Source organism: Colletotrichum jinshuiense, chromosome 9 (genome assembly GCF_051148585.1).
Source record: "Colletotrichum jinshuiense chromosome 9, complete sequence".
Taxonomy (NCBI): Eukaryota; Fungi; Ascomycota; class Sordariomycetes; order Glomerellales; family Glomerellaceae; genus Colletotrichum; species Colletotrichum jinshuiense.
Genome location: NC_139316.1, coordinates 1082933 through 1106017, shown reverse-complemented (window position 1 = coordinate 1106017; position 23085 = coordinate 1082933). Strand labels below are relative to the sequence as shown.

At 48.3% G+C, this 23085-nt stretch overlaps 5 protein-coding genes across 5 annotated transcripts; 2 read left to right on the top strand and 3 right to left on the bottom strand.

Annotated features, from left to right (window-relative positions):
- Positions 1-1818: 1818 nt before the first annotated feature.
- On the bottom strand, positions 1819-3025 carry EsH8_IX_000311 (uncharacterized protein; the record flags this gene model as incomplete). Its single annotated transcript, XM_083266647.1, has 3 exons — positions 1819-1995; positions 2052-2192; positions 2321-3025. The coding sequence occupies 3 exons, from the start codon at positions 3023-3025 to the stop codon at positions 1819-1821; spliced, it is 1023 nt and encodes a 340-aa protein (XP_083130212.1).
- A 978-nt stretch (positions 3026-4003) lies between these two features.
- On the bottom strand, positions 4004-5598 carry EsH8_IX_000310 (uncharacterized protein; the record flags this gene model as incomplete). Its single annotated transcript, XM_083266646.1, has 3 exons — positions 4004-5070; positions 5128-5435; positions 5495-5598. The coding sequence occupies 3 exons, from the start codon at positions 5596-5598 to the stop codon at positions 4004-4006; spliced, it is 1479 nt and encodes a 492-aa protein (XP_083130211.1).
- A 5879-nt stretch (positions 5599-11477) lies between these two features.
- EsH8_IX_000309 (uncharacterized protein) lies at positions 11478-12471 on the top strand (the record flags this gene model as incomplete). Its single annotated transcript, XM_083266645.1, has 3 exons — positions 11478-11786; positions 11853-12153; positions 12242-12471. 3 exons carry the CDS (start codon positions 11478-11480, stop codon positions 12469-12471), a joined length of 840 nt encoding a protein of 279 aa, XP_083130210.1.
- Positions 12472-16927: 4456 nt separating this feature from the next.
- On the top strand, positions 16928-17925 carry EsH8_IX_000308 (uncharacterized protein; the record flags this gene model as incomplete). Its single annotated transcript, XM_083266644.1, has 4 exons — positions 16928-17008; positions 17084-17293; positions 17358-17762; positions 17812-17925. The coding sequence occupies 4 exons, from the start codon at positions 16928-16930 to the stop codon at positions 17923-17925; spliced, it is 810 nt and encodes a 269-aa protein (XP_083130209.1).
- Positions 17926-18501: 576 nt separating this feature from the next.
- On the bottom strand, positions 18502-19974 carry EsH8_IX_000307 (tyrosinase family protein; the record flags this gene model as incomplete). The annotated part of the gene is made up of 6 exons (XM_083266643.1): positions 18502-18783; positions 18840-19089; positions 19186-19364; positions 19422-19508; positions 19574-19736; positions 19793-19974. The coding sequence occupies 6 exons, from the start codon at positions 19972-19974 to the stop codon at positions 18502-18504; spliced, it is 1143 nt and encodes a 380-aa protein (XP_083130208.1).
- Between the last annotated feature and the right edge of the window lie 3111 nt (positions 19975-23085).

Sequence of the window (23085 nt, the reverse complement as noted above, 5' to 3'; positions counted from 1 at the left end):
TTTACCAACATATAAGCTCAGTCAACATTGTGTTGCTGCTACGTTGCGCCATCGGAGAAACTCTTTTGCAGCGGAGGTGCAGTCATGCACTGATAGCATTAGATCGTCACTACTAGAGATCAACGCGGACCTGCAAGCCCGATGTAGAAAAGTCCAGCTGCCACAGGTCGGCCGAGAACCTAGTATTCCCGTGATATCAAGCACGTCTTGCAGAACAACCCGGCTTGGTACTGGGGACCATCGGGGATCCTCCGATAGCTGTGGCCAATGGTGATTTAGAGACGACTGCAGGGAGATGGGCGCTGATAAGACGACAGTGGCAGGGGGGGATGACGAGCTCATCCAACTAAATCAAATACCACCTAGTACACCGAAAACCTCGGGGTATTTATTACGCAATTTAGAGGAAACTTAGCCTTCAAACTGTCCGGTATCCAATTTTGACGATTCTCGGCCAGAAAATGGTATGAGGTGCCACTTTGAGAGGAAGGCGGAGGTCCCATATACGGTTGTCGGAGGAAAAAAAACCATGCCGGCTCCGCAGTGGGATCGATTAGAGTAACTATATCCCTAAAATTCCCCACTGTCAGCACTTGGGGGCCAAGATGTAGCTTGTGCGGAGACGCTTTGCATTGAGCCTCGGCAAGTCCAGCGAAGGAATCGAGCTTTGCTTGCGTCAGTGTAAAGTGAAGCTGGCTATTCACGATCATAATTCAGTTTTCATTTTGGTTACAAGCATATATTGTGAATGGTAGAAACCAAAATGGAAGAAGCGTAGATACGACTGACTCTTGCTGCCTACCCCACCTAATCTCAACGTCACACCATGCGCATCTAGCCATCGTCAGATGATATATTCCGATCCCTGGGAAGCATTTCACTTCCAATGCTCCGCATTTCATTCTTCTGCTATAGTCTCACTTTTCTTCTTTGGCAGTTGTAACACTGCAATATCCTCCCATTCTCAGTAGGCTTGACGTTCCGTGTTTGTAAGGGCATGTTATAAGTAGCAAGGAAGGTTGCAACAACAAAGCTTGCCTGGGCATGGCTATTTGCTCCCTTAGGAGCAATCACATTTTCAACAACTCCAAAATACTCCCTAACGAAGCTTCGCGGGCCTTCGTAGAAAAATTATGTTTTATCGATGCGATGCATCTGTGGTGACTGATTGCTTTCCATATTATAATGCATTCAACCTCCGCAAATAATCGGCTTTGTGGGACATAGTCACTATTGACATTATTATGCTATGATCGAAGACGGTTTGTCATACCCCAGATTGTACTAGAAGGGCAAAGGCGTCCTATAATGGGACGGTATTGGCTCTGGCCTATACCAAGGTGACTTGATGCAATAGAAGCAGGAGGGATTTTGTCATCGCCTCTGCTCGTTATTTTTCCGTACAGACCAGAGGCTTCTTCCGATGCCCCAAAAGTACACGATATTGTCAAAGGCCATGAAATACTAGGCGAGCTGACCTTGATGTATTTATCGAACAGATGCGATTCACCTCCAACCCAGCTTTGCTTCAGAAAACTCCATGCAAGTGGCTTCACTCAGTCTGGGTGAACACAAACACTGGTAAGGACTCCGGAAAGTATCTGAATTCGGCTAGGACTCGCTGCCTGACTGGTGTAAGTGATCCAAAACATCATATCTCAACTAAGGTATACAGGTGTGTGAAATCATTTCTATTTCGCACCGAAATCCATCATTACTGTTACCAATTGTAATAATCACTTCTCAAATCTTGCTTTATAACAACTGGTTCATCCGTACCCATAAATGGCTTCGATTATTCTCATATTAACAGTTGCTTCAATCGAACGGAAAACCTTCCATAGGGTAATAGGGATCAGCCAAAAGCTTTCGGAACTGCACCGGCTGTAAATCATCCCCAGGACGCCAATATCCCAGCCTCGGGTACGGTTTTGGGTATGTTTTCGGCCATGGGCGCTCATCTCCATCAGCGACCCACCGTGGGTAGTCGGGGTTCTAGATTACATGTCTTAGAATGGAACTTTCAGCGTGTAATATATGGAATAGCTTACGTCGTCGAAAAAAGGCAACTGCCTTTGGTAGTTGCGCCAGTCTTCGTTGCTAACCCACTCTTTTTCTGGCAAGAGTCTTGAACACCACGTACACCTCAGTCGCGTGACTTGACTAGCACTCTCGCCGCACCAACACCAGAACTATACACGGGTCATATTAGCTGGATGCTCTACTAAACATTAGAAGATAGCTGTTGCTTGCCACTGACGAGCCCATAAGTATGGAGTGGTTGGATGGGGTGCATTGATGAAGCAGTGAGACAACGTACCTTTCGGCTCCTGTCAAGAAGATCGAGAAAATCATGCTCGATTGTGGGAGATTCATAACCAGGGACCTTTTTCCTTTGCTCCCACTGCAACTTGGTATACGCATTGGTGAACTTTTCGACGTCCCCGTAACATCGCGTGCAAATCCACCTCGTATAAAGATCGCAGTCACAAAGTTCGTTCAAAAACTTCCCCTTGAGTTCTTCCTCGGTCTCTGCATCACATTTCAAGCACAACCACATTATATCTTCGAAATTGTAAAAGTGTTGTATATCCGGCCGTCGACAGGGCCCATGGGCCGATGGCTCGGCACGGGGATAATACCTGCACTCCTCGCATACATTGATCCCACACTTCACGCAGGGTAACGCGTCAGCCTCGTCGCATTTGATGTTATACACGCGTACTTCAATCTCTTCGTCTGCCAAGTCTTCATCGAAACGGCCGTGACACCTGTCCCATCCAGTGAAATAGGGGCCGCAGAAGGCCTGGCGCTTGGAGAGGCCGCGACCGTCACAAACGGACTGGCGACGGAGCGTCGAGAAGATGTTTGGAGATGATAAGATATGAGCAAAGTGCGTGCGGTTGGTGAGGGCGAGGTGGTAAAGGTCGAGGGTTGATATATACGAGGCGAGTGTGGGAAGGATTGCGTAGGAGGATATCAGGTTGGTGAGGGAAGCCTCTGGCTGGGAGTCGGCGTTTATCATCCTGAAAGAAGCGATGGCAAAGTAGTGTGTTCTCGGCGACTATAGGATACAAGTAACACGACCAAATATGAGGTTAACACATGAATCGTGTGATTTTCGGAGAAGTCCTACATCAAGTTACAGTATTTCAGTAGATTATGTAGCGGCTCATGCTTCCTTTGACGTCAAATGTTTCTGTGGAGATCGGCGTGACTCACGTAACAGATGCTGTGCCGCACAATTGCTTGATTAAGAAAACACATACCCCGAACCAACAAGAATTTGCCTGCATAAGAGAACTTGAGGCATATTAAAAAAAAACTGGATCTTCTTGATCATAATGTGAAACAACAACCTCGATGGTAGAGTCCTTAGTTTGTTATCGTCGATTTGATCCGGCAAATTTACTGTGCTCGCTGCCCCTAGCGAACTCAAGGTTTTCAACACCTGATATCGCATCGGCAATCATTCCAAGTCCGCTAGGTTATGTCCGTTGTCCTCAACTCGTGATAAGCAACTCAGATCTCAAATACCGTCCATGTCTCTTTTACGACGCAGTGTATGTTCTAAAGTGCGTGACCAGAACCCAGCCGTTAACGATCTTCTACTCCCTGCCGACATGGACTCAGATGCCAACCAACTGCCTGCCGGTGCTCAAACACTATTTTGATTGTTGATTTTTAGGTAGCGCTGTAAAGCAGGGTTGTATTATTGATTTGCGACTAGCAAGGGCTCAGGATCTTGGCATTCCAGGTGAGGCAGGTGCTCATGCGGGATAAAGCCTAGGGTGCCTGAATTGCGTCAGATGGCTAAATTTTGTTCATCTTTTGCCCCCCCATTTGCCAATTTACATGCTGAGAGTGCGTCGTACGAAAACATTCACTTGGCAAGAATCAAGGGGGTGAAAACTTTGGATGAAAAGACTGTGCGTCTCTTATTTCATTACTATCATGAAGACATTAGGATTATGCGTTTAAGACGCGTCTTAACATTTCCCACTTAGTAGATGTTGTGCTCGCCGTGGGAGCAGCTCTTGGCGTGCTCGGCCTGCTCAGAGGCAACAGCCCACTTCTGGAACTCGCGGCGGATGGCATCACGGCTGCGGCGGGCGGGGGTGGTGGTGGCGCGACGGGGAAGACCCGCGGGGAGCTCGTTGGCGAAGTCGGCAGCAACACGGGCGGCGGCCTTGGTGTTGATGGTGAGGGCATCCCAGTTGATGTTGTCGAGGTTGTCGCAGGCCAAGTGGTAGCACGGGTCAGTGGGGGCACCGGCTCCGGTGAAGATACCAGACGAGGGGATGCCGAGCTGCAGGAAACCGACGTAGTCGGAGCTAGTGCCGAAGCTACCGTAGGCAGCGGGCTTGCCCTGGGCGGCAATGTACTCGTGGATGGGCTTAGCGCCGAAAAGGTCGCCCTCGTTGTCGCCGAGGTAGACGTTGTAGACGGGGTTGATGGAACCAATCATGTCGTAGTTCCAGTAGAAACGGATAGCATCGGCCTCGGCCTCGGACAGCTGGGAGGTGTAGTAGAGAGAACCGACAAGGCCGCTCTCCTCAGCACCCCACCAGATGAAACGGACCTTGTTCTTGAAGCCGCTGTACTTCTTGAAGGAACCAGCAATCTCAAGGAGCGCGGACGTGCCGGAGCCATCGTCGTTCACTCCAGGCCCGGCCTGAACACTGTCCAAGTGGGCACCGAGGACGATGACGTTGTTGGGGTCACCCTCCTTGGTCTCGGAGATGACGTTCCAGGTCTCGCGCACATCAAAGACAGCATCGACCAGGAGAGTGACCACGAGGGTCTCGCCAGCGGCCAGGCGCTCCTTCCAGGCGGTAGCATCCTCAAGGGGGATAAGACCGACGGGCACCAGCAGGCCCAGGTTCTCGGCGCCGAGAGTGGCAGAGCCAATGTTTTGGCCGGGGGTTTGGTTGTAGAGGATGACACCGACAGCGCCGTGAGCCTTGGCGAGCTTAAGCTTGTCGGAAATGGCACAGATGCCGCGCTTGACAAGGGCAAGCTTTCCTGTGGCATCAATGCCCTCCCACTGGTCGGCGAAGCAGCCAGAGCCTGCAAACAAGACAGTCAGTTATGCGTCCCAGAAGGATGTCAATTAGATCGGCTCACCTCGAACGTCATCGACGGGGGTGTCGATGAGCGGGGCAGTGTTGCCATCCGGGAGCGCAGTCGCGGTGTTGTACTGAAGGCTCACAACGTAGACATCCTCGCCGTCAGGGCCAGTGACCTCGAGCTGACGAGTCTGCGCGAAGGTGTGGTTGAAGTACTGGATCTTGGTGTCGAGCTGCTTGTGGAAGCGGCCCTGGACACGCTCGAGAATGTAGTCGGAGGAGGCCTTGTAGCCGGGGAGACCGAAAGCACGGTTGCCGCCGTTGTCACGGGCGATCTTGTTGAGGTTCCAGAGGTTACGTTCAAGCCTGAGAGGGGGATGTTAGCTTCGTCCTTGGAGGCTAATTGAGGGGCATAGGCAACTCACTCGGTGGTCAAGATGTCAGCCTCGGCCTTGTCGGCAGTGAGGGGGTCGGTCGCAAAGGATCGCAACGCGAACAGAGCCGCGGCGAGAGCAGAGGCGGTCTTCATTGTGGCGAATGGGGGCTGTTCCCAAGCTCGAATTGAGGCGTGAGATGAGTTTAATAAGCTCCAATGGATCCCAACGAACGGACTGATCAGCGAAGGGAATCGTTAGACATTGGAGGCGGCGTGGCCGGGACATTTATACGCTGAGTATTCCATGGCGCCTCGGCGCGCCAAGAGCATGGCCGTGGAGCAAACACAATTGCGCGATAAGACGAAATAGGTTGGGACCGCGATGATGGCTGGAGGGGAACTCGCCAGCTCGGTTCGTATGGCCGCCGTGTGGCAGCAAGGTACTTTCGTCTGGCGACTTGCGGTCGCCATGCCCACGGCCGGCTTGCTGCACACGAGGGCAGGGGGTAAGGTCGTTTGGCTCCACGGTGCGGCGAAATTCAATTCGGGGAAACGTGAAATCACAGACTGGTAGTCCCCATGTCCTGGACACTGAGGCATCGATGCAGCGCGGGCGATGCTGCCTCGGGCAGGTGAGCTACGTTGGGTTGTCTTGGCAAGGACTTTTGCTCGAGAGAATTGCGAATGTTGCTGTAAGGTTAAACGATATGCTTGAACCGGTACCGGTGCTAGCACGCGGAGAGCAGGTCGGTTGGCGGGGGGCGCGCGATGAGGAGAAGGCATGGAGCATGGGAGAAGTGGAAATGCGAGAAGCCAGGGCCGGCCCCTGGCGCATCTTTCTCCTCTGCCTTTGTGGATCATCGTTGCTTTATCAGGCAGGTGCCAAGCCTTAATGAGAGGGGCCTGTTGGAGTAGCTGAGGGACGAGGCCATTGTGTTGTTTATTCTTTGACTGCCGCCTTGATGAATACGTATTCCTGACTTTTGAAACTTCTTGGAGAGAGTAATATCGCAGGCTGGGAAGTTTATTTTTCTCTCGTTGGCAGGCATGCTTAAAGTTGGCAATCCATTTGACATTTTTGCCTTTTTATTCTTTTTTATTTATTTCTTGGCCGTCGGTAAAAGTCCCCGTGTTTGTGTGCCTGCATGCTGCAGCTTCAGCGTTGCACTGCAGTCATGACCTCGAGGCAATCGGCCTGGCCGCGTGGGCGATATCGCGCCACCTTATCCAAAGTTCTTGGCTGCTTGTAAGCAGCCTCTGAAAACTGACGAACATGCTGTCCCAGCCATCCGATTTCCGCCTTTTTGTCGCCACATGAGCATGGGACCGATTCAGCCACGTTTGGCAATCGTCATCTGTTCTTTGAGCACCTCATTTTGAGAGGTATTGTGCATCGTACCAGACATGCCAGACAGGACAGCGTAAATACCTCTTAATTTTCCTTGCTCCAACTTCCCTGGGCGAGAACTTGCCGCCGATGGGCCAAGGCGACGGGAAAGGCATGTGCTTGCGGTCGGGGAGCCGGTTGAGAGCCTTGGCAATTAAAATGGCAATCAAAAGTCTCGGCGAAGCGGGGAGGCCATGATTGACCATTGACGTGATATCGATTCTAACCTGGTCATGCTAGTTTTCTCTACTTACCTTAGAGCGACTGGCTTCCATGATCCCTGTCAAGGCTGTCTTTGTCTGGCGCCGAGATGGAGATCGGCCCCCGCAGTGAAAAGGCACTCCCGGCAACCCTTATCTTGGTCAACTTGATTGTCGCCGAGTACCGACTTAAGCAAACATTACGCCGTAACAAGACGTGCTCTTTGCCGATATTTGAATTGAATCTACTCTACCTGTTAGAAACCTCGTTTGTCTGTGAAATTTCAGATATTTGAGAAAATGAAAAATAAAACTTGCTATGTTGAAGAGGCGTTATAAGAACCATTAGCGGTGACCCACTTCGGTTGCTAGTCACTAGGCAAACGAGAATCAACGTCTGCGATAGATATCTCCTCGCCTTTTTACTGAAAGACGGCTGAGGAGCTCACCACTCCGGACTCAACAGAGGCTTCCGCGTCAAAACAAGCTTTCTGAAATCCATCAGTGAGAGGATCAGGAATAGCTCACATTTGCTAGGGCCCAGCTTCCCGGGACACCACTTGCGATTTGACCTGGGAACCTTGATAGCTGAATACATCGGTCATGAACCTCTACGGTCTTCCATGCTGCCGCTGGGTCTCTTCGATTATCACGGGCCGTGGTGGAGCAGATGCCGATCTTGTTTGGTGGAACAGGCTATAACGGTACACCATTCTGCCATTTCTTGTTTCTAGCTGCAGCGCAGGATGCTTGCCGGGGTTGACGCGCATTCGGGATGTAACGCATCCCTCTGGCGAACCATGGCTGCCATGCATAGGAGCAACTTTCCCCACTCTCACGTAGTCATGTAGTAGCTTGGGTTGAGAACCTAGCTGTCTGAATCATCGTGGGAGCCCTGTCATCAGCAGGGATTCACAGGAGACCACCATCGTATAGTATGTGTTAATGCGTGACATCAGCTCCGTTTGAATGGTGTGAGTGACCATCCAAAAACAAACCATTATCTGCAAGTTCTGCCAGAGTCAGCTCGTAGTGTATGATTTTGGCACGCACAGTGAGAAGTCGGATTCAGGGTCACACGAGGCTGACAGTTGCAGTTCGCTGTAAATACGCGGATTCAAGAAAAGAAAATTCAGGATTGAGGGAAACGCTTTCTTTTTTCCGCGAAGGAAAAACCAGGTAATGTATAACGGGCATTGCCATACAAAAGACTAGTCAATGAGTTGGTATTTGTTGATACCAGGGCACGCATAAGTAATTTATTATTATTAATTCATCTACTTGTAGCCGCTGACTATGTAGGGAGTCCGCCTTTCCATCTGGTAAAACCTTATAAGCCCGTGTGAGGATTTAAGACCTCGCGCAAGCCTGCAGGATAAAACCCAGCTTCCTCTAATCTATCTCTACTCTGCAAGCTTACCCAATACAGGAATCTAGTCCGTCATTGCCCGGGGTTGCACAAGTAATGTTTAATTCTGGTTATATTCTCAAGTCTCTTTAGCAAACTGGTTATGGGTCTCACAAATTCAGTACAATGAAATTGGATGAGAGGGTTTGATATGGTGAACGATAAGATTATTTCCTAATACTAAACCCTCGCGACGGGAGGGTCGCGTCAAGTCAAGATGATCAAAGGAGAGCGATACTCTCAATGTAGAGAGGTCTGTTTAAGGGGAACGAAATGACGTTGACACAAGTCTAGGATTAGATCGATTTTATAAGCCTCTCTAATCATTCCTAAACATGTCGAACTGATATGAATCACTCCATTAACATTCTCAGTAGCAACCAGTCTTTCTGACATGTAACTGTGCCTATTTTCGTGATTTCTCAACTCGTGGTAGAATTGAACAACGTGATCATTTTTGCACGTCCTCAATACAATATTGTCTCATATTGACAGGGAGATGCTAGCCCTTTGATGTATTGGCATGCAATTCTAGGCGAGACACCCAGCACGGCCATATTTTGGAAAAATCGTGTACAGTGTGACGTCCTCGTGGCATCGACATAAGAGATTAGTCTACTTGGTATGCGAGTGATGATATTCCTCTTGTCAGTCAAGCAGATTTTTAATCGAAAAGAGATTGCAAATCTTCATCTTTAAGTTATCATAGTGCACATGAAATTCTACGTCTACGTTACTAATCCTTTGTGCGTCTTGTGCAACCCCGGCCTAGGCGTCTGTCATGCTTCCGCCCGGAAACAGCAGGATCAACAACATCGTTACAGCAACTTTTTTCGCTCCGCTACATCACTGCTACGCATCATGCTGCCCACCAAATTCCGGCTTTCCCCAAGATCATCTGGTGACGCGATGCTTAACATTAACGCCAGAAACCTCTCTTGTAACTGCGGATCCTCTGTGACTGAAGTGGCGAGTCTAGAGTACTACGAAGTTCTGGTGCAACTACCCGTACTAAGCTACGCCAACGAAAACTCAACAGGCGCGAGCGAACATGATATCAACTGGTTGCTATTTGAGGATGCTGGACGGGCACAGCATGTGATCGAGTTCTTGCACAAACGGCCATACAAACTTGAACTTCGGTTTAGCTTGATAATGCAAGAACATTTCCACATAGAACAGTTACACCCTAGAAGAATGTGTGTCGTCGCCCCTCAACGCTGAATGCTGAGCTTCTTATCGCGGTTATTTCTCGGCAGACGCTGAATCGGCGATTGGGCCTAAGATGTGGCCATTTTTTGGGATGTTTTCGGCTTGAAGGCGCATCTAGAATTCAGCCTTAAACATTTGTTTGGCCCCAATTCACGAAATCAGCTCATTGGCTGGCCGATCCCAGACTACTGGCCGATATACGAGGCAAGTTTTAGAAGCAGAGAGTAAACTAGCCTTATAGCTACAGGTTCTTTCAGGACACTATTGCCATTCTCATGTCTTGCGTCGTAAAAAGTAGCTTGCGTCAGCCGCAGCGGAGCACCCCAGAGGCTGAAGCTTAAGCACAGAGGCATCTGAAAAGGGCAAGAAATGGGTACTTGCCCTCTAGCTTCATATAGATTTCCCCACCGATGTGTCGTAGCATGAGCTTACTTCCTCTACCTTGTGGAGCATTCTATACGCCACATGCCCGCATCCTGTGTCGCTTGAAATACTGTGTCAATTTTGAATAACAGCCTCGCTCCAGAAGCGGATAAATTTGAAAAAAGGAGAGTCATCGTCTTTCACACAATTTTGATAAGGGATGACTTCTTTCGTCAAAAGGCGTTCCCTTGCCAAATTGCCCAGAAAATCCTCACATTGAGAGTCTAGCGGAAAATATGACGCCCTCTGAGCGTGAACAACGTACGCCGTGGAACACCACGTACGCTATGGAAGGGAGAAATTCAAAAATGCCCGCTTAGTGAATGTCTTGAGCGAAAATGTTCGTTTCATTCCTACCCCAGCATGCTCAGCTGACCCCGCAGTTTTGCTCCCGTGAATATTTGGATGAAAACAGGGCAAGTCGCTGCTACGGCGCTAAGCCCACGAGGCCGACGCCGCCCGGATGCTTCGCTTCCACCTTACTCTACCGGACTTGAGGCCAGATTGAACGGGAGCGATGTGTGAGACTGCACCGGAGTGGTTTCACATAGATGAACCACAAACTACCATCGCATTCCAACAAATGACGACGTTTCCTAGCGCCTACCAAATTAGATAGTATGTCTCAACGTCGCTTCCAGTTCGGGAGGAGTCAGGCCAGCCGCAATGTGGTAAAACACTTCGAAGCTTCAAAAGGCATAGTACCAAAATTCTTTCTATGCCAAGAATTCAACCGTGGTCTCAAAGAGAACAGGCGCACACTTTGAGAAGGCCTGATTTTGCCAGATTTCGTTTGGTTGAGGTTTCCAAAGGGGGCCGCATGCAATCCCCCATTCGCCCCGTCCTCTCAGCATGATAGCTAGGGCTCAGGGTTTGGAGCTTGGAGATCATCAGTGACAGCAACAGGTGCAGAGACCAAGACGGCTTCCTGGCGATTATATGATGTCCGTGGCTTTGAAAAGCTATAGGCTATGGACAATTCTGTGCGCACGCTAGACTCATCGACCTCGTTCCGGACAGAATACCATGCTTTGTCGCTTGGCGTTTTCGCCCATCCTAATGGCTCGCGTGGCGTCACAGGCGACAAGCTGGACTTCAAGACATGCCCGCTTTAGGTTCGAGGTCTTCGCAGCATGAGGTCGCGACGAATGCAGATCCTACGTTCATAACGGGGTATCGTGCTTGGAATGAGACCAATACCCAAAAGGTCTTTTGCCTGGAGGGAGAGGCCTTACACGGAAAACGATATATAAAGCATGGCAAAGGAGATCGACATCCATCGTTTGAAGATAAGACTGACATGTCTCGGAGGATTTCAGTTCTTGGACTCTAGACACTCAAACACGTTCACAAAACATCGATATCACAATATTTCACTCCTGTTGAAACCCCAACAACCAAAATGCCACGCGCAAGTTTCGGTCGAAAGCTGTCGGACAACAGCGAGAACAATCATGGTTCCCTGCCGATGCTTGGCATCGCCAATACCACGAGAAACAACATTGTGGCCGTTCTGGGAGAGTTCGTCGGCACATTTCTCTTCTTGTTCTTCTCTTTCGCTGGAACCCAAGTCGCGAATACACTGCCGGGAGCTGCTAGCTCATACCCCAACCTCCCTTCCATCATATTCATAGCACTCTCATTCGGTGTCTCTTTGACAGCAAATGTTTGGGCATTTTACAGAGTCACTGGGGGAATGTTTAACCCTGTTGTAAGCTGAGCCGTCTACTTCACCTTAGCGAACTGAATATCACAAACTAACAGAAAATCTTTACAGGTCACTCTTTCTCTTATTATCTGTGGCGGCCTGCCACCTTTCCGTGCCCTCCTCATAATGCCAACACAAATCATCGCTGGAATCGCAGCTGCCGCAGTCGCTTCCGCAATATTCCCCGGCCATTTGGCGGTAGCTACAACACTTGGAGGAGGGGCAAACACAGCACAAGGCTTCTTCATCGAGGTCATTCTGACTACACAGCTCGTGTTTGTCATCCTTATGTTGGCCGTTGAAAAGCATCGCTCAACTTTCCTTGCTCCTGTGGGCATTGGCCTGTCATTCTTCCTTGCGGAACTTACAGGTAACTCTCTTCCTCTCAGTGCAACGCACATGTTTGCATGGCGTTTCAATGTTGATTCGGGATCATGCTGATAATTTACTTGAAATAGGTGTCTACTTCACGGGCGGCTCCTTGAATCCGGCTCGATCTTTCGGGCCTGCAGTCGTATTGGGCGAGTTCCCCGGTTACCATTGGATTTACTGGCTCGCTCCAACTCTTGGATCGCTCATTTCTTGTGGATTCTACATCCTGTTGCGCAACCTCCGGTATTACGAATGCAACCCCGATCAAGAGTCTGATGGTCGAGCAAGCGTCAGCGAGAGCGGCATTAAGGGCTAATTAAATGAAGAATTGGAACGGACGATTAACAACATCGATTTCCAGTTCATTTGGCGGGCTAGGGTCTATCAGTTCAAACAGCATTGTATTTGAAATGATACCGGGCTAGTACACAACTGTACCTAAAGTATACCTACTTATCCGCTATATTACTCTCAGATACAGCATCCATAGGTTGCTTCTACGGTGTCACAACGTCACTGAATCAAAGTTAAAACATTCTAATCGAATCTATAACGGAAAATTGCGCATCATTTGCATATGTAACTTTGATTCTGTTAAGTGTTGGATAACAGGGTCCACTTGAGCGCATCTGGAAGAGGTTCACACAATCAAAGCCGGCGCTGATGAATTGAGAGCCTTCATAGTCCCAGAAATCTTGGTCATCGAACCTCTCAGGTACTCAGGATTCCATTTATACACTTTCTGAACACCATATCATGTGAAAGAGTGGTTGATAAGCATGTGATGCACAGTAAAAGAAGGCTTGCTGGTGCAGAGGTTGTTGAGCTACTAACCCGGTGAAACCCACTCAGTTCCTGCAGACGAATTGGATTGCTAAGATAACCTAGCCCCATGGGAGAGTCTCAAATTTTCGAGACGCTTTGACTTGAGTTTGCAAGCTGTGCACTAACCCATTCGATCGATTACCTGAGGCAGTCTCTCCTCCTCGTTGCACCTTGATCACAGTTCTATGGAATCGACAGTGGTTCCCTTTGGGATGATAATGGCCGTGAATCTCGGAAGGACCAAACAGCACTACATTGCATCCCATTCGGAGGAGGTTGTTATTTGTCTGCCTAGTAGGCAGCCACAGCGACGCACCATCAGCCACTCTTAAACCCCCTAGGAAGATGTCTGAAAGGTGGCGGGTTTCGGTAACAAACCAATCAACGTTTGTATCATCAAGGCTCATTAAAGTGGCGAATATCGACATTGAGGTTTTCAAGCGCCACAGGCCATGGAACGATGGTAACACAGCGACCATAAGCAAGCATAGCGCATTCGAGCAGGGGTGGCAAACTCCACCACAGGGTTCTGTTGCAATTCCAGAAGGATTTTGCAGCATCGGGCGGCGATCGGAAAGATGGATTTCATGTTCTGCGGGCCAGATTGGAGCATGTTGCTGCAGGATGTCGATCAGATAGGGTTCGCTGCGGTCAATATGCCGGGGTGTCACTTGATAGTGGTGTCTTAGACTGCAGGGGTCAGCCGAATCCTTTGCCCGGTGCTGCGGTCAACAAGGCTAAATACCTTTATAATGTCCTAAATGGGTAATCATTTCTTACGGCTCATCGCTAAAGCCTGTCATGATGAAAATACTTGCGTTTTTATGGACCTACCTGTAAGCACATCTTGCTGCTAACGGTCCCCGCCTCAATGTTGATTCGGCCGGGCATGTCCGTGGATGCAAGGCACCGTTACACATGACTTCTAAGTCATCTCACGAGTCAGATTCGTTGCATTCCACTGTGCGATGCTCTCTGGCGTCTGAGATGGCCATCTCTCATTGATCTCTCAGTGGCAATTTTTACCAAGTGCAAGATTGACAACCCTCCCAAGGCATTCATTATCGTCAGGGCCGATGCTTTATTTGGAAGTCTGGCATGGCTCAGCAGTTCAGGGCATTTCTCACTTCCCTGTCGTTTATCGTCCATTGGTGTCGGATTATGCCCATACCATTCACATTCAGCCTTGTGGTCTTGGCCAGATGCCCTCGTGCCACCAACAGTTTCCAACTTTGCTCGAAAAATGACCAAACATGGCCTTTTCCATCATGCCGGGAAGCCAAGAAAGCTTTAGAAGGATCCCGCCGAATCGCGGCCTCAATCTTACCGACGCTCATTGGCTGTTTAAGGAGCACTAGCCCCTGAATACAGAACGTATCATTATGATGCTAACCTGCTTTCTCGCATGGGTTGTAATCTTAAGTGAACCTGGCTGCTAAGTCGGGCGGATGATAGCGTTGCCAGGTTGAACATTATTGACAACTGGGCCAGACCCACGCTTGAGGCCATCCATGGAAATACCCGTTCACATAAAGTGACAAAAAATCGGCCAGGCATCTATCGTTCAAGCCGATTCGGTTCAGCAACACATAACTTTCAAAATTGTAAGCCGTCTTACCACAGCCTCAAACGGAGCTTTTCAACCAGTCTAAGTGTAAGACCAGGTGAAGAGCACAAACGATAAAAAGGCATGTTTCGTCCTTATCTCTAGACGATGTGAATTCATTTCAGATGATCATCAAATATTGACCGCTTTGACTGCGACAAAAGATCATCTTGTTTGTCATGTCTACAGTTTCGAGCCACAACACGACTGTGCCAGCTGGTCTGCCTCTCCGAAAATTAGATCACAACTTCAATAATGCGGAGGGAAGCATCATATCTTTTGACCAGATGCAGGTCCACACCATGGCTAATCCTCTTTGGAGGGAGTTTATTGGGAATCGTTTAGGTATGGAAGGACATTATGGGCAGCTTTTACGTTCGTACGAGGAGTTATTCGCGTAAGTGCTGAACTCAAATACTAGACAATTTCTGACCGTCTTGGAAATATCAGAAAATATTTTTGCGGTTATATCCCAATCGACTACCAGTCCACGAGCAAACACACAATGAATCCCGATACCATTGTCAAGATAATCATAACTTTGGCTGAGCTATCGATGTCCGAGTCTTCTGACTCATCTGAGAGCCCCTTCACCGATGAAGACGATACTTTGAAGAGACTGGGCTGGGAAGAAATTCAGGCAAAGAAACCTTGTTGGGCACTCTTGTCCGACACATACGCTGCTGCGACGGCTTCTTCAAAAGGTTGTTCGGAGGTTAGTACGAAAGGAGTCATTCAGGTCTTCACTACTATTAATCTTTCAAAGTGCTAACTGTCATTCTTAAACATACAGAAATCCGTTCCAACATTTTCAAGCTGTCGGAAGCCGTATGGAAATGATCCCATTCTTCTCCACACTGAAGGGGTTTCAGATGTCGAGTTGAAACACCAGTCACAGGACGCTAAAGAAAATGGTTGTATTGGTGTGATTGTTGAAATCGTAGAAAATCAATACAACGGAAGAGTACTGGATCCCGGCACTCTTAGACGACTTGCTTCGATATGCGCAGAAGAGCACTTGTTACTGGCAGTGGATGAAACCCTCACTGCAATTCGCTGCGGTGCACCATTCTCCTTCCAAAGAGAAGAGTACCTCGATGTTGCGTCGCCTGACCTCGCCTTTTTCGGTAAGGGGATTGGTGCTCAAGGAACGGCGATAGATTTCAACGGCCAATTCATAAAAAGGTTCGGACTTTTCGGGGTGTCGTGCGGACAAGCTGTACGCAAATGGCAAAGCCAGTTTCACAAGCCTCTGCCAATTTCAGATCTGATTTATTCAATGGCCACGATTGAGATTGCCATCCGGGGAAACTTTACGATGCTGAGCAGAATCATCGGTCAGGCGATCCGGAACTTCATCCTCGAGCAAGCTGAGGAGCGGGGACAAGACAGCAAAGCTCAGGATGTATTGGGAGGATTAGAGAGTCTAATCTTCGTGAGGAAGGATATCGCTGGGAAAATGCTCGTTATGGGCGCCAACACGGCAGGACCGTGGATTCCATGGGTCAAGTGGTTCCCCAGGCTTGAGTCAGATATGACACGAAGCGAGGTTCTGGAAGAAGTCATTGGGAGTAAGAGCAGATCGGCACGTGAGGAGCTATCAAACATTCTTTTGAAGAAAGGTATGAAGCCGAGTTGGTGTTTTTGGTGTGGGAACCGAACCACAGTCAAAAAGAACGATTGGTGTCAGCGGTGTTGCATTGGTGTCTGCGATGGAGACGTCTGTGGCCGTCATTTTTTTCAGCATGATTGCATTTGAGTAAGTACATTGCATAGTTTTATCAGTGCTATTTAGGGCGTTATTAACTGGAAGATATCAGTCTGGTAGCACAAATATTGAGGCCATGGAGGTATGCAGCATCCAGGAGATACTGCTCTACATCAGTTAACAATCTGAGTTGTTTACTCATTGTTTTATAAATACCCATGATCCATGTGCCAATAAACTGACATTACCGGCTTAAATTGTGAGCCCACTACGCTTCACATGATTGTTGAATGAAAAGATAAATCATTGGTGATAGACCATAAAATGTAAGGATGATCTAGCCCGGACATGAACCGGAGACCTTCAGTCTGTTAGACTGACGCGATAACAAACTACTTGAAATGAAGCCTTTGCTTAGCCAGCTGCTCTTATGCGATTGTGTTATGTAAGCAGGAGCTATCCAGGACTTTCCGCAGAGCCAGCTCATGATGACGTACAAGCTCCTGGAAGCCGCCTGACCACAAGGAAAACTGCGGGGTCGCGTTGACTACTTTACTGACCATTGCTGCTGTTATTTGAATAATTTAATAATTCAATTTTGAATCCGACACCATTACAACTCTTCAAACTACGATGTCGGCATTCTCTGAAAGCCTACCTCAATCGAGGGTGCCTCTGCTGGACAGCAACCAGAGGGAAGCGGGAGACGGAATAGTATGTATATACAAATTTCAGTGCTAAAACTCTCTTACGCAGTATATCAAAACAATAAGCTGATCGTTACCAAAGCGATCAATGTCTCACAATGTTCGCGACAAACGCGACAGTACGTCGTCATTTATCGCGAATATTTTCCGCGGGGGTCTATTCTCCCCACCAGCGTTGACTTACGACCCACTGCTTCTGTTGCTGAACCATGAGGAGAAAAGCGAAAGAGACAGACTCACTGAAAGGTGGAAAGATAACAAACTACAAGAACTCAACTTCATTGGCGTGGTGGTATGTGTCTCTTCAAGTTGATTTAGCCTACACGGCCAGGAATGCTGACATGGTAATTGGACAGTCCGCGCTGCTCGCAAACGTACTCACCTCAACTGGCTCCTGGCCGAACCTCTTGCCACCAGATACAACAACTCCATGGCCTGTCCGTACCTGCTGGTTCTGCGGGATTGCTTTTGCACTTTCCAGTGTCTTGACAGCAGCGGACCAAACCATTCGGCTTCACAGGATGGCGGGGCACAAGGACGGCCTGGTGCTCATGAGACAGTCGCTACGCAGCAAGAACCGTGTACTAATTGACAACGACTGGAAGTATCGCCCTCGAAGAATTCAGGTTTATACATGGCAGCTTGGCGTTTTGTTTTTGACAGCGTCGGTGATGTGTATGATCTTGGGAATGATGTTGTTAGTCTGGAGTGCTGTGGCGGAAGATGTTGGAAGAGGGAAAGGCTTCAATGACAATGGAAAAGTATATTCTCAGTCGCTTAATTTAAGATCAACGCTAACGGCATGGCCAGGTCGCCGTAATATTCACCGTTGTGGCTTTGTTGACAGCTGGCATATTCGGCCTGGGTCAGGCAACACTCTACCAGTCTGTGCCTAAAGGAGGTGATATTGAGGATGACGAGTAAACAGTTGAAAGGTTTGACTAGTTGGACTTTATGATTTCCAGAGAACAGGGCTAAGAAACTACGTATATGAGTAGAATATTGCTTTGCTATTGAGATAAAATTCCCTAAACCTCTGGCTAGACCTGAAGAAACACAGACAGAAGGTATGTCGCATGAGTATCGTCTTGAATTTGTATATACACAAACATACTTCATATTTTTTTTACAATGCGTTTTAACAAGCATTGAGTTTTGACAAGGAAAAAAGAAATTCACTTCTCATGGGTAGCCAAATATGTAGCCCAACCAACTTGTCAGAGCAGATAGAAACTTATTTAGTCTCGAAATATTCCGATATGGTGTTGGCTCCGTTACTGGAACATGGGTTTTCAGGTCTTATTTGATAATCATTTGTAAATACAGTAGTTGCAAGCTTTGCGCATCATATTATGTTGCATGTGTCGTTCTGCGGAGCGCATCCTTTTCACATGGCGTATTGACTGCTTCGTCACATCAATCAGGTTTTCATTTTTATTATTACCATTATAATTCTAAAGCTCCTTATAACTCCAGAGAATGGGTTCTTTGGTACCGGTCTCAAGCATAAATATAGCAGAACGGGTTTCCTCCAATTGTGCTCAACAGGTCACTAATCGGGCGGTTAGGAGCATTTGGCTCCTGGATGATAAGGTCGTCAAGTCTAGCATCTCTGCTGGGAGGGGTGTTCAGAATTGTGATAGTTCCGGCGATGTTGAAGGCTTCTCCGAGGTGAAGGGCCTGCCACAGCCAGTAAACGCGGTCTACCATGGCGTGGTGAAGGAAGAATGTCGGGTCGTTGGTAGATGAGAATAGGTCAGAAGCCTCACCGTTGACAATCATCTAGAGATGTATTTAGGTTAATTCAAATCCATCCAATTGTCAGGGTGTAAACCTACGTGGCCGGAAGTATGGGTTCCAAGAAACTTGTCGCCAAAACGGCCCTGAAGCTCATCCTGGAAGGTACGGACGTTCGTCGCCGCGACACCAATGGTAAGGTTCAGTACGTTTTCAGGAGTCATCCACTGCTGGGATGTCCACGCGCTAATATCTCTAGAAAGACAGCGAGGGTTGTAGGCAAGAGGTCCGCCTGGGTTGACAGGGAGACCATCAATACCCGGTCCGACAGGGCCAAGATGAAGAGTTAAGCTAGTGGTAAACTGTTAGCGCTTTGAACTACTCCCTGGGTGGGATGGCTTGATAGAGGGGAATTATGACTAGGCAAATGGAGATGATTTCACTTACTTTGCAAAAGGGCCGCTTGTGACGCAGCCGCCTCCCTTTCCTGACGGAATCCAAACGCCACCACCCGAGGTGCTACCGTTGTGGGCTTTGAAAGCACCGTCACCGCTCATGCTAGTGTCACTTCCGTCAAACATGGGTGCCTTAGAAGGATCATCCCGGTAAGCAAGCCAGTTCCAGTACTGGTATGCGGGTTAGCAAACTAGGAGCCGGTGTCAATGCTTGAATTGTCTTCTTACAGGCTGGTAACCGTTGTATCCGCATTCCTGTCTCAGGGCGTTCTCATACGCCCAAGTGAAGTAGCGATGCCAAGTCAAAAAGTTTCCCTGGAGAGTGAACCAATCAGCCCATAACCTTTGCGGAAGCGTTTAATGACGAAGTAGCCACTCACAGTTCCATGGATGCTCAAGGTCTGGTTGATATGGACGGCGACGAAGTCGTCATATCGGTTGCGAGCTCCAGGGGCAAATCCAGGGGCGAGCTTGGACGGCTTCGTCAAGAGGCAATTAACGGCGCTGGTGTAGGCCTTCTTCTCAGTTCCAGAGAGTGAATTCCTGCAGGGGAAAGTCAGCTCCATCCTGCAAGCCACGAGTGCATAACGATGACTAACCAGTCCCTTCGAACACGGGCATTGAACAAATTGCACCCTCTCTTGCCAAAAGTACCGTTGCCCTCTGCGGCTTGAAGAGCTTCGATGGCTTGCGCCTGAACTTCGGAAAGCTCGTCTCCATCAGAGGCCAGAGCCGTGGCACTGCATAGGCCCAGGACCGTGAGTATGTTGTAAAAACGCATTGCAGTGTTTTGGGCGTGGTATTTGGAATGGGAATTTCAATTGAGCAAGACTCCAAGTTGAAACTGGAGAGCCGAAAAACGCAGATGCATGTCGCAATTGTCGGGGGTTCTCACATTTATGTTGAGGCGACTGTCCGATACCCCTGCAGAAAATACTCTGTAGCGCCGGCACAATGGCAACGACACGGTTCCGATAAATGCCAAAGAGGTATAACACCCGGAGGCGAGCACTGACAGCCTTAACAACTAAGCTACGGACAGTGTGGTGGGTTCGTGGTTTCTAACGAAATTCTACCCTGACCTTGTCTGTGGAGCTAATCCTGCAATGGTGATATGCTCAACTTCAAATGAGCCGGCATGGATCGAACTAGACCCTGGCAAATATATACCATGGTAGCATTGCAGTAAGCACTAGCAATAGCTTGTAAGCGCCTGCAAGACCATTATCGAATGCCCGCCCTGGGGAAGTGACTTAAGTGGCCTGGGCTATATCGATTTTGTCGCTTTCCTCGAAATAAAAATGCAACCGAGGTTGGGGCCAAAACCGTGCGACACATCCTCCTGGGTTCTAGGCGGGTGTCCGGCAACGAGAACCGGTTCGGCCAAAACACTGCTTCAGGCGAATACGATGACCCATTGTGCTCTTGGCGTGCGGGCCTTGCTGCCCTGGGATCTCCCCATGGTTTCTTGACAGAGCCGGGTTACCCGACTTCTGTGATGGATCTTCAGCAGAGAAAACTGGTGGTAAGAACATGCTAGCCATGCAACCATGGGCAGATATACCCAGTTTAATTAATGAAGAGAGTGGATGTTCATTCCTAATGATTGCCCATGGATGTCAAGATTAGGTTGCGGGCCGAGTAACGTAACCACCCAATTTAAGGCTTTATCATCTTCTTTTGCCAAGCATAGTATTATCGCAACTCCTTACAACATGGCTGGTGCATCATCGGCATGCAGGCTTTGATCGTAGGGCATTGTCAATTCCGGGCTCCCGGCATAGGCACTATGACTGCCATGCAATGCGGCTCGAGAGGTGGGGGGATGATGCCGAAGGAATCACAGGGTTTGGTTGGCGCTAATGAACGTGGTTGTTCACTTGGCCGTTGGTTTGAGGTTTTCACTCGTTTTAACCCTGCAATCACTGAGGAGGCAAACAATACTCCACATAGACGTATTAGAAATGTATTTGGTTGTTTCAGAGATGCTGTCCAACAACATTTGCTTCGGAATTTTATTCGATGAGAAAGCCCTTGACCTTAGTTTACATATAGGAGAAGTCTCAGTTCTAGACGCTGCGATGCCAAGCATGCTCGTCACTGCCTGTCTGGGACTCCACGGGAAATAAGTTCATGTAGAAAAAGCAAACGTAATATAGTGAGAAGGCATGAAATGTTTTGAAGCCTTGAAAGGAAACACCGAAGGAAGCTCGGTAAAGACCTCCCCAAGGCCATGCTGATTCCTTGTCGTCTGAACCTGGGGCCATACTCAAGGGCAAAGAGGGCAAGAAGAGGAGCAGAACTCCCAGGTTTTGGTTGCCACAGAATTTTCACGTTATGTTTCGATTCACTATCAATTCCACAGGCTCTACCAGTCTTTCATCTTCGTTGGCGCTAATATTGTTATGTCAGCCGAAGAAAAACCTGCTACCGACCGAATGCGGGCACAACAAAGCAATACAGAATGGATACTAGGCGTGAAGAGCTCCTTGTATGCCATTGCGTTGATCTTTGTTAATCTTCGTTTTTACACCCGAGTATACTTGGTGAAGACAATGGGAAGGGATGACTACTGTATGGTAGCTGCCATGGTAAGTGTTCATATTTCCTCTTTGGCAACGTCTCACTCGAGCCATACTTCAGCCCACCCAATGAATCTATGGCACTCATAATTATCTTAGCTTCTTGCTACTGTTGGAATGATACTTCTAATCATTCAGGGATTCTTGAATGCTGCATATGTTTTGTGTGTCGGACTCTCAACCCCGTGGATTTCTGCTATGGGCTATATATATAATCCCATAGCGTGTTTGAGTAAAGTTTCAGCAATGTGGCGCTCTTTAAACATCATCTTGAACAAAAATCTCAAGGGGAATGGTGTCCAAGTAGATTTATGGCTGAAGTTCCTTGGTAATACTTAATTCTTCTTGCTATGTGTTCGCTTCCCTTTCCCGTATTGTCCTAGCCAAATCACGACATGTAATAGGTTTTGTGCCAGCTCATAGCAAATCAAAGCATAGATCCGTGAATGGAAACATTGTGCAAAGTATTCATCGCCTTGATTCTTGTTATTTTATGCCATCATATGCCTATGTCAATACGGAATGTCGGTATCATCGTAGTAGAATTCTGGGCGTTAACCCTTCCGGAGGTAGGATACCTGAATGATAGCCACATTCTCTTGCATCTTTTCCAGCACTGATGACTCCTTACAAAGGCCACAAGAGAAACGAGTTGCCTTGGAGAATTATGCTGAATCGAAGCGGTTAACAACCTTGCCGGCTACGTTGTGCGGGCCGTCAAAAACAGAACTAAGCATAATTTCCACTGAATGATGCTGTTTGCGTCTCAAATTACCTCGTCAGTTGTTCTCAAGTGGTTTGGTATTTCGCACCATGACGCGTGGGCAAAGCTTTTCTTCACTTGGGCGCGAGATGCAGGAAGCCTCTCTTGAAGCCAGCCATCGGCCACTTGGCGTGATAGATTGAGCTACCACCAGACTGCGCTTACCATCTTATTGAAAAAATACCTCGCTTCTGTATGATCTCTAACCAAGTCAATATCAATTTGCAACTATGTTCATTTCCTTTATTTCTGTTTTAGGATATTCGCACCATTCGCTTTACGTAACTGCATACGCTGACAGATACTCTCCCATGCTCTGTATCAGGGCAACGACCCGATTAAAAATCCTCTAGTCGATCTGTGGCAGCAAGCTGGCTCAATCTCTGGTATTCTGGACTGTGACCAAATGAATGACTGATCATGTGCTCGTAAGGCTCAATCCAGCGCTCATGTTGATCCATCCAATATTCCAAAAAAGGCCCAAAATCTTCTGATTCAAGAGGCGGCTCTTGGATCTCTTTCCCTTCCCAACGTAAAGATACGTTTA